The sequence below is a fragment of the Vombatus ursinus genome, unplaced genomic scaffold, assembly GCF_900497805.2.
Source record: "Vombatus ursinus unplaced genomic scaffold, bare-nosed wombat genome assembly UNPS02015152.1, whole genome shotgun sequence".
Lineage (NCBI taxonomy): Eukaryota > Metazoa > Chordata > Mammalia > Diprotodontia > Vombatidae > Vombatus > Vombatus ursinus.
The window spans coordinates 802,223-812,965 of record NW_020954930.1 but is presented as its reverse complement, the minus strand read 5'-3'; the positions used below and the strand labels follow the sequence as shown (position 1 = coordinate 812,965).

Sequence of the window (10,743 nt, the reverse complement as noted above, 5' to 3'; positions counted from 1 at the left end):
ACACACACACACACACACACACACACACACACACACACACACACACACAATGGAGAGGAAACATCCTAAGAAAAAGGAATCACTGATGAAACCTGGATGTTCAGCATCTTGGGGAGAGGTCAGAAAAAAAGGGTTATAACGAGTAACAAGCAACTTTCAAAACGAAGATCACGAAACCAATTTAGGAAGCAAATCGAAAGGACAAACTGTTCTTTCAACACAACTGAACAATAATAATGACAATAATTTAAAATCTCTAACCTTCAGTGTTACAGTGACTACTAGGACTGTATAAACAGTAGTTCCAAAAGTCCAGTTCCCATAAACCTGAAAAAACAATCAGAGAGTTACATGTACCATTTTGTATTTCATTGGCCAACTGAAATCACTCAGAGCCAGTCACTTTGTCTACAGAGGTAGAATCACATTTCAGGGTTTGAGTGTGGCCTTTGCTGCTCCCCAAGGAGGACCCCACATCTGTCTGTGATGCTGCTGCTGAATCTCTCCCACACTGCATGGGAGGCCCAGGCATTAAATCACAGGTATGGCAAAGGCAGGAATCCCCACCCCCGACCCTGACAGTAACGTTCATGGGAACAAGTCATTTGGATGACTTTGGTCTTTAAAGATTCAGATAGGCTCTTTCTCTGGAAAACCAAAAAGCCACTTGGGGGCTCTATTCCTCAATGATGGCAGCAATAAAACATGATGGGGCTTCCCATTTTCCAGCTCCAACCTACCATGCAGGCTTCAAGAGCCCACTGACTATTGGCCCAACAAGAAAGAAAAGCAGTCTGAATCAATCCAAGTGTAGTCAATGAATGGCATATATGTGCTTACCAAATGTGGTCAAGATCTGACAGAAAACAAGATGTGAAAGTTTCTTTTTTTATTTAAATGAAGCAAAAAAAAAAGGGAAAAGGAAAAGATTCAATCAAATCACGCATGGGTGCTAGGATTAATTGCTGGGAGCAGTTCTTGCACTCATCGGTCATTTTAACGAGCATTTACTGGAACGGTGGCAGAGGCAATGAGATGGCACCCATTTGGAATAATTTGGACAGAGGCCAGGCTGAAGTTTCCCCTTGTGCAAGCTGAAAAAAGACTCTGTTGAGCAAATGAACAGGGCAAACAAGCTCCCAGGGGTCTTTTTACCCATTTGGGAAACATTTCTTTTCCCAAGAGCTATTTGCAGACAATTAATGTGCTGATTACAAATGATGCTTAGAATGCTTTTCTTAAGGCAGGTCTGGAAAGTAACCCCTTTGGCCACTTTGTCAGCCACAATCTGAGTTACTGCATAGACCAGAAAGTAATCAGACTGGACTTTTTTAGAAAACTATTCGGTCATTCAGAACGTTTGCTGATTCAGATGGCCAAATTTCAATTAGTCCAAAGTCGTGAGGTTTGATTGCGGTCTCTCACTTAACAATGTCGCTCTAATTCGCTGATCTTACCCACTTTATAATTAGATCTTAGAGCTTGCCACTTGATGGGGAACATTAGGGTTTCATTAATTCAACAACAAACCTCTACTAAGCACCTACTATGTACAAGGAAGGCCTTGGGCTAGATGTAAATGTATGTAAATATGAAAAATGGTTCTGTTCTTGGCTTCAAGGAGCAAGGTTTAAAGTGTGTACAGAGAAGCAGGCCACAAGGTAGCTGGCCTTAAAATGAGAAAGCCATAGAAAGCACTTTGGGAAAAGTGTGAGGAAGAATAGCGCACTTTCACCTGTGAGTAGGGGTATAGACCAAGGAGGTGAGGCCTGCGTTGGGCCTGGGATTTCAAGAAGCCCAGAGAGGAAGGAGAACAATCCCAAGCACAAGGAATGGCCTGGGTGACTGCACAGATATGGAAAGGGAACTGAGAAACAATTGGTAGTACAGTCTGGCTGGAATGAAGAATACAAGGAAATAGAAGAGTGTGAAACAAGGCCACAAAGGTCAGTTGGAGGCAGATTATGAAGTTCAATAGAGTATAAATGTGAACACCTCTAACAAGGCCCCCTGAAGTCGACAGGATGTAATTAAAGCAAAGGATGCGATGCGCTGGCCTCAATTCTCAGAAGTATGGCTGGAGGCCTCTTGTTCTCCAGTGGAAAAGCGTTTCTTGGCAACCCTCGGAGCTCCCCTTCCAGGGTCATGCCTGGGCAGTCAGTCGCTATGCTCCGACAGCCATAGGGGTGGTTAGGGAAGGCCAGTGCTGAGGAAGGGGAATAGCCAAGCCCTGGTTGCCTGGTGAGCCAGCCAGAGCCTACCCCAAAGGAAGGTAAAGTCTTCCTCTCCACTCCAACCCACTGTGTGAAACCTCCAAATGGTCTGCCCTGCGACTCACAGACGCCAAATGGGGTTCAGCGGATGAGTTCCATCTTTACATTTCTCCCCATTTCTACCACACGTTCTTGGACATAGCAGGCAATCAATAATGCCTGAATATTTTAATCAAACAGAAATAGTAATTATGTACATCTCAAGTAGGCATTTTTCTTTTTTAAAATCTTAAGGTCATTAGCCAGTGACCACTTCAGCAAAAAATTACAACCAAATTAAGGCCACAACTTTAGAGCTAGATGAAAACTTCAAGTTCTACACAGAGCAAAGTATACTATAGCTCGTCCATGTGTGATCAAAGGCATTCTCACTTCCAGCCCATTACAAGTGACTCTAGTCAAGGGTAAGGGTCTCCTGGTGAGCAGCAGACAACAAGCAGTCACAGATGACATCCCCATATAATATTTAGCAGTACATAATTAAAGCCTAAAAGCCCAAACTTTACCTTTCCATTCTCTTGCAAAGTTGTAGCCTGATAAAGGAAGTAAGTACCAAAGAAAAACACGGTTCCTTCAAAGGCAGACAGAAACGTCCAGTACAAGAAAGGGCCCCACTTTAGCTTGGCGTTGTCAGAAATTTTCCTATCAGGAAATGGTACAGAAAAAGGGCAGGTTAAAGCATTTTCCCCATATTGCCATTCCAAGGGAATAACGCAAGAAACCCCCAAACGGAGGGCAAATACTGTAGTGGGCATATGGTTATACTGGAAGAGGGCTCCCTCTGGTGGCTTGAAAGGTACCAACTCGAGTCATCTGGATGATGCCTTGACCAACGATATTAACCTAGAACTCTGGTTATGACAAAACTATCATTGATAAAATGCTAATGTTTAATTCTGAGCTTCTCTTAGAAATTCGGATCTTTAAGAAAATGTCCTTTATGCCTTTCCTGTTGACTCTGAAAATGTAATGATTTCAATATTGTCATATTGGATGGTAGGTGATTAAGAGAATAATGAAATCACTCAAAAATCATATCTTAGGATCATGGAAAACGAACCTTAGAGATCATCAGATCCAGTCCCTCCATTTAACAGATGAGGAAACAGAGGCCCAATGAGATTAAATAACTCACCCAAGGTCATAGAACTAGTAACACGGCCAGGATTTGAACCAAGGTCCTTCACCTCCAATCTCAGTGTTATTTCCAATACACTGCATTGCTTCAATGGGAGGCCAAATGCTAAATAGTGATTTCTATTCCAGACATAGATACTATGGGCTCATATGGATGCTGCCTTTAGTTTCTCTGGTAAATCCTTCTCAGCATTTATCAAAAGGTATCTAGTCACCCAAATGCTTTACCTACTACCAGTGCTTCCTAAGATGTTACTCACACATGCAGAGAAAGATCTCTTTTAGATGCACTCAGAAGTGTCTACATATTTACTGAGTATTGTTGTTAAGCATGGCTATTTCAGCTAGGAGCACCCATGAGGTGACAGTGCAAAATGACCACAAAGATCATGAGTAGAGGCCTCTGGGAATAAGAAAGCTAAAAGCTGCTCAGGCACAGGTGGCACCCTCCACTTCTGCAGGTGACAGCCCAGAAAGGATGGCAGAAGGGAGGGAACAAGGCCAGAACAAGGCCACCTGCCCCCCAGATTCTAGCAGCCATGTTGCTAAGCCACCTGCCCCAGCACTGAAGGGTACCTCTCATTTCCCTATGTCCTTTGCATGCTATCCAAAGCCCTATCCCAGAGATGACCAGAAGACATCTCTTTTATTTTTCTTTGTAGCCCCAGGGGCTTACTTAGAACAGTGCCTGGCACAAAGGGGACACTTAATAAATGCTTGTTGCTTGGCTTACTCATTGGCTTTCAATAGTCACTGTAATGCCATAGATTAGGACAATGGATAAAAGAAGAAAACTAACTTTTCAAGGAGAGGGAGGGAGGTGACCACACATAGGGCTTTGTAATAATATTGATAGAAGATATACAATCATAGATCTAGATTTAGAAGGGATGTTAGAGATGGTCAAGCCTAATCCCATCATTTGACAGAGGAGGAAACTGAGGCATAGTGAGGTAAAGTGACTTGCCCACAGGCACACACTTAGTAAGTGGCAGAGGTGAGATTCGAACTCAGGCCTTTCTGACCCCAAGTCCAGTGCTCTTTCCACTGTGTAATGCATATACATGAATGGCAAAACCAGGAAAAGGAAGGTCAACAAGATGTAACACAAAGGAAAGAGCATTTGGTTGGGTCTGTGCTCTTGCCTCACTGAGCCTCAGCTTCCTCCTCCGTAAAAGGAGTGTGGTCTGGCCTGAACTAGAACAAAATGTAATTGGGAAATGTTTAACAAGAAGTAAAATACAATATAACATAGATAATGTTAATTTGTGGTTTTCTAAGTCAATAGACACAGGCCAGCAGAGATGTATTTCTATTTGAGTTTGACCTCAGTGGTCTGGAAGACCTCTAAGATCCCTTTCAGCTCTAGCTGTCTATGGGGCAGTGTGACACAGCAACCCTGGGGCAAGTGTCAATCATCTTTCTGAGTCTATTTTCTCCTCTGTAAAAGGACGTATGGGGGCAGCTAGGTGGTGCTGCAGTGGATAAACCACTGGCCCTGGAGTCAGGAGGACCTCAGTTCAAATCTGGCCTCAGACACCTACTAGCAGTGTGACCCTGGGCACATCACTTAACCCTATTGCCTCCCCGCTTCCAAAAAAAAAAGAGATGTGTGATCTAGACAACCTCTAAAGTTCTTACCAGCTCCAACAATACTACTGGTGGCCAACTCCACTGCCCTTTAAAATTGCTCAAGCACTCTTCACATTCATTCTCTTATCTGAGTCTCACAACAGCCCCAGGAAGTAGGCGCTACGGGCATTACCATCCTCATTTTACACATAATATCCAGAGAGTGGAAATGACTTATCCAAGGTCATACAGCTAGGAATTATCTGAGGTGGGATTGGAGCCCAAGTCTTCTTGCCTCCAAGTCTAGCCCTCCAGCCATTGCATGCTAGTATCCCATGAGATAGGGTAGCAGAGCAGGAACAAGATGCTGCTGGCCTTCATGTCCACAAGACCAGGATGCACATCGATTCCTGCTGTGCTTGTGGGCAAATCCCTTCCACTCTCTAAGCCTCAATTCTCTCCTCTGTAAAATGGGATGATAATGGTCATACTACCTACATCAGAGGACTGCTGTGAAGCAAGTGGCTTTGTAAGCCTTAGGATGCTCTAGAAATGTGAGTTTTTTTGTGATTCGAAGAGAAGAGGCAAAAAAGGAATCAAAAATTGGGAAGAGGAAGTAAGTGTACTTGTTTAAAGAGAGGAGCCAATTTACACCTCATATAACAAAGGGACCTGGCCTTCCATCTTAGCACAGCAGGCAAGAGGATGAATTTCTTCCCCTTGCTAAATCATTTTTTATTTCTTTTCTTTTCCAGTACAGACCTGTGATTTCATCGGTGTTGAGAATACAGGGAGCTTAAATCTGGAAATTAAAGTTTGGAGAGTGGCTTGGAGCATCAAGAAATTAGGTGGCTTGCCCAGGGTCATATAGTATATGTGAGAGGTGGGATCTAAAAGAGGATCTTCCTGATTCTCAGTTTACTTTTCATGGCTAAATTTTCAGCGGGGGAAAGAGTGGGGAAGAAGGAAGAACCCTGTTTCCTCTTTAGAAGAAACACCATATGCCATTTTCATTAAGCTTTTATAAATAAAAAAAAAGGCCAAGTACATCTCCTATTTGAGGTGGGAGCCTTTACAAGCAGGTGAGTCACTAAAAACAAGGCTGAAAAGCAAGCAAAGGGAGCCCAGGCCCTCTGGTACATAAAGATACAGCAACATGGGGAGAGCAGGACCTGATGTGTCTGGCAAAGAAACAGCAAGAAGGCAAACTTGGGCCGGCTGAGGGGGAGTTGCTAGGACACAGTATTGATTCCAGCATCATCTCTGGCAAAGCGCAAACTCCCAAGCAAGACAGTTCAAAAATTCATGAACTCTATCTGCAGTGCAGTCAATCAAGGATGTTACATAAGCTTGTTCCCCCCTACCGCCACCCCCTGACCACCACTCTGCCCTCATATTTCAACAAGTTATCAGCATTTGAAAGAGAAGCCCGAGACAGTGGAAAAAAGAGCACCAGGAGCCCTGGGGCTAAGTCTCAGCTGGGCCACTCATTTCCTGGGTGACCTTTAGTAAGTCCCTGGCCCCACTCCAGACCTCAGCTTTTCCCTCTGTAAAATGAAGGGATAGGACCAGATCTCTCCCATGTCCCTTTTAGCACTAAGGTAATACAAATGACAGGTGCTGGTTTTCTAAGCCTCTTGGTTTACTATTCCAGTTCCTCACATTCCAGATGGGCATCTACTAACATCATCATTCCTCTTTCTTGCCCTACATAGGGATCATAGGATCCTAAATTTCAGTTTCCAAGGGAGACCTGGAGGTCATCTGGTCCAACCCTCTCATTTTATAAAGGAGGTAACTGGCACCCACTACTCAGCAATCCTCTAGATTAACATCTTCATCCTTCATTATAATTCTGACATAAAAAAATCCAATTTAATAATAGGCCAGTTGCTGGGGACAATTCCAAGTTACCCATCCATAAGGAGACACAGCTATTTCAAGACAAATCCATTTTTTTCTTTGACTCTCTGAATTAATTATGCTCTTCAAGAAAACTGCAGAGTTGGAGCCTGATTAAGAGGGGGAAAAATGTCTCTGGAACATTACGTGAGTTAGAGGCTAATGATTCTCACCGTCTTTATTCTGCCCAGGTAGAGCTCAGTCATCAAAATGACTAAAAATCTTTTGTTCACGAACATAAGGTCTTTCGGAGGCTTCCCCTGTAGGAAACGCACCAATGGCACTCCCCTGACCTACTGAAAAATGGACCCTAAAATTACAGAGTTGGGAATGATCCTAGGCCATCTAATCCAATCCAATGCACACCTCCAAAAAAACCTTGCTACAACATGGTCAGACCACACACATCTGGCTAAAGACCTTGGGATTCGTTCGTGCACACACACACACACACACGCACACACACACACACACACACACACACAAACACACACGCTTACACTCCCAAGGCAGCCTAGTCCACTCTGGGATGGCCCATACTATTAGGAAGTTTCTGCTGACATCTTGCCTAGATTGGCCTCTTTGTAACTTCTACTCAAATCCACTGCAAATCTGATGGGAGCCAGGAATTCTCAACTGATGATTTCTTACATGTTTAAGTACAGGTCTTGAAAGTGGTCCAAGTAGTCATTTCTTTTTTATCTCACTTTGCAAATCCATAAACAGCCTGGGATTTTGTGTGAGCTCCACTCAGCAACCAGTAAGCACCTAGGCCATTGCCATCATCATCATTGCTCACATTTATATAATGAAAGTGCTTCACATGTTATCTCATTTGAATCTCACAACAACCCTGTGTGAGGACAGGTGTTTTTATTCCCCTCAGTTTACAGATGAGGAAACTGAGGCTGAGAGAGGTTAGGTAACTTGCCCTGTATCACATAGCTCAAGGTATCTTGAGGCAGAATCTGAACTCAGGTCTTTCTGAATCCAAGTAAAGTACTCTGGCCATGATGCCACCCCACTGCTTTGACTATGACTCCTTAGATAAGTCCCAGGAAGCTGCCTGAGGCACATAGCTGAAGCAACGTACCCAGGACCATCCAGCTAATAAGAACAAGAGCAAGACTTGAACTTCAGGCTTCCTGGTTTCCAGGCTGGCCCTGGAGCCACTCTACCCCCACTGCCTTATTCCAATAGACAACAAACTGATATCAGAGTTTTGGAAATCAGAACTCTCGAAAGGGATCCCTAGACACTCAAAAAAACACATGGGGAACTGGGTCAACTAGAGTGATGGGCAGCTCCTCCTACCCCCCTCCTTCCTCCCCCCCCCCCCCTCCAATGCCACTGTGCTTTTCAACTTACATATACAATCTGGGATCAGCGGTGAGAACGTCAATGCTGATGTGCTGTTCCAGCAAGCTGTAGGCCAGGATCGGTAACGAAGTGAAGCAGATATTGTACATCGTAAGGTAAGCAGCATCATACAATGGCTTTGGTGGTAGTGTGGAGAAAGCGAGATAACAACGTGGGAAGAGACTTTTAGAATAGGCAAGAGTTCTATATATTGAAAATCATGACTAAAATAGGGCCCTTTCTCCATGGGGTTGGTTTGTTTTCATTCTTCTTAGTGTTAGCTAGTTATAGAAGAGAAATCCAAATAATTTCATGTCTTAATTGCTTGCCACCCTCCTAACCAACTGGCCCATGGTCAGGAAAATTAATTTACAGCTGGAAAGAACTTAGGTTATCTAGTTTAACCCCCTCCCTTAAAAGATAAAGAAACAGAGGCCCAGAGAAATTAACTAAAGATCCTGGACTCAGAGATCTACGGCTGGAAGGAACCTTAGCAGTCAGCTGGTCCTATCCCCTCATTTTGGAGACAAGGAAACGGAGAGCCAGGAAGGTAAGCGACATAGGATCACAGGCTCTTAGATTTCTCACCGGAAGGAGCCTGAGCAGATATCCCACCTCTCGAATTTTATACACGAGGGAAATAAGGTCCAGAAAAGTGAAATGATTTGTTTAAGGTCACACACAGGTTTTAAGTGGCTCCAAATCTACTGTTTTTCATTCCACTCTACCATATGTTTCCTCCCAAGCTATGCTCAGTTTCAGACTGCTGCCTTGCTTGGAATTGTGAAATACAATCCTGAGTATTTCTATTAAAGATGCAATAACTACAATTTGGAAAGTGTTATAACCATTAAAAAAATAAGTCATTTCAGGATAAGGCTGCCATCTTTCCCTGAAGTGAAACATGGGCAGCAGCCAGACTGAGTCGGTGTTGTATGTCTGGTATGATTTTTTTTTGGTCCATCACAAGCAGAAATGGTGGCTTTCACCAGGATGGAGGAAACTTCTCATTGACATTTTTAATCGTTAACATAGGCTTCTATCATTGAGAACTGACTCAATGGTGTAGTCAACCAGTAACTGCCTCTGTAAATACAACAACCAACAGAAGCATTTATGCAGAATTATGAAGATTTTCCAAGCAATTTATTAGCCTCCTCCCCTTAGTGAAAGCTTTAGCTGGGGGGAAGGGCCTCTCTGTGCTCTGCTAGGTGCTATACAAAGTGATAAATTGCCACTCAGTGGCTCCTCGGAATGTGGAATGCCCCTTGGAAGAAACCTTTTTATCCCCCCTGTTTTAACAAAGAAATAAACAGACCTAAAAGGATCAGGGACAAAAAAAAACAATCAGAAGGCAAAGCTCCTGGTGTCAGGAAGCCAATTTTATCCCCATACAGGAAACTCCCAATGCTTTTGAGGTTGGGACCTTGAGAAACTTGACCTTCCAAAGAAATCAGCTTTGTTTAATGCTGCGGGGTGCTCCCTACACATGCCAGGTAAAAAAGGGGCTCTATACTCTGTGAATTTATAACAAAAGAGGATGGACAAGTCAGCTCTCTCTCTCTCTCTCCTTTACATCTCTTCCTCATCCCATGTTTCTCCTCTCTCCTTCCTTCCGTCTCCATCTTCCTCTCTCCTCTCTTGCCCAACTCTATGTCTCCCTCCCTCTCCCCTTGCCATCTCTATCTCCCTGCTCCTTCCCTACCTCTCTCTCTCTTTCTCTCTTACCCTTCTCTGTGCTCTCTCCCTCTCTACCCCCCTGCCCCCTTTATCTTCTTCTCTGCCTATCTTCTCCCCCTCCTCTTTCTCTCCTCTCCCTCTCCTATGCCTTTTCTCTTATTCTCCCCTTTCTCCCTCAGTGCAATCTCGTGTGAGAGGTCCTGGCCTTGGCATCATAGAGAACCTGGACTTAAACTTCAGCCCTGCTCCACTGCAATCTCTGTGACTCTGGACAAGTCACTTCATTTCTGTGGCCTTTAATTTCCTCATCTGTAAAATGGGAGGATGAATAAGATGAGCTCATTGAAAGTCTTCAAGCAGAGGCTAAAAGACCGCCCATCAGGTATAGACAGTATTCTTTTGGGGCTATCAGTTGGACTAGACAGTTGCTGAGGTCCCATCCAGCTCTAAAAATTTACGACCTAAAAAGATCTCTTCCAGCTCTAACTATACAATCCCATGACCCTAGGTAGGGCAAGGGAGAGGAGAGATTAAGGTGTTAGGTTTATGTGCCTTTTCTGCATGTCCCATGGCCATATTTATTAATCTGGGGGGTCTTCCTGGAGTAGCTAGGTCTTACAGTGAACCCAAGTAAGGCAGATTATCAGTTGGGAGATAAAATGTGGAAGGGAGGCCCACACAAAGAGGGCGTGAATGAGGGTAGGATGTAGAGGGACAGAAACACATTCACATGGACTAGAACAAAGAAAGGGAGCTTCTGACCATGGTGGATGAATGAAGTGACCTATGATGGAGGCTACGACCTCACAGAACAATGAAG

At 44.0% G+C, this 10,743-nt stretch overlaps 1 protein-coding gene across 4 annotated transcripts in view; it reads right to left on the bottom strand.

The window, feature by feature from the left end:
• Positions 1 to 10,743, bottom strand: part of ATP11C (ATPase phospholipid transporting 11C) — a 220,237-nt gene that overhangs the window by 28,300 nt on the left and 181,194 nt on the right. For all 4 annotated transcript variants that reach the window (XM_027846410.1, XM_027846408.1, XM_027846409.1 and 1 more), the window contains 3 exons: positions 8,253 to 8,380; positions 2,780 to 2,915; positions 262 to 327 (listed from right to left, as the gene is read on the bottom strand). In XM_027846410.1, coding sequence (XP_027702211.1) covers positions 262 to 327; positions 2,780 to 2,915; positions 8,253 to 8,380 — 330 coding nt within the window. The remainder of the gene's footprint in view (positions 1 to 261; positions 328 to 2,779; positions 2,916 to 8,252; positions 8,381 to 10,743) is intronic.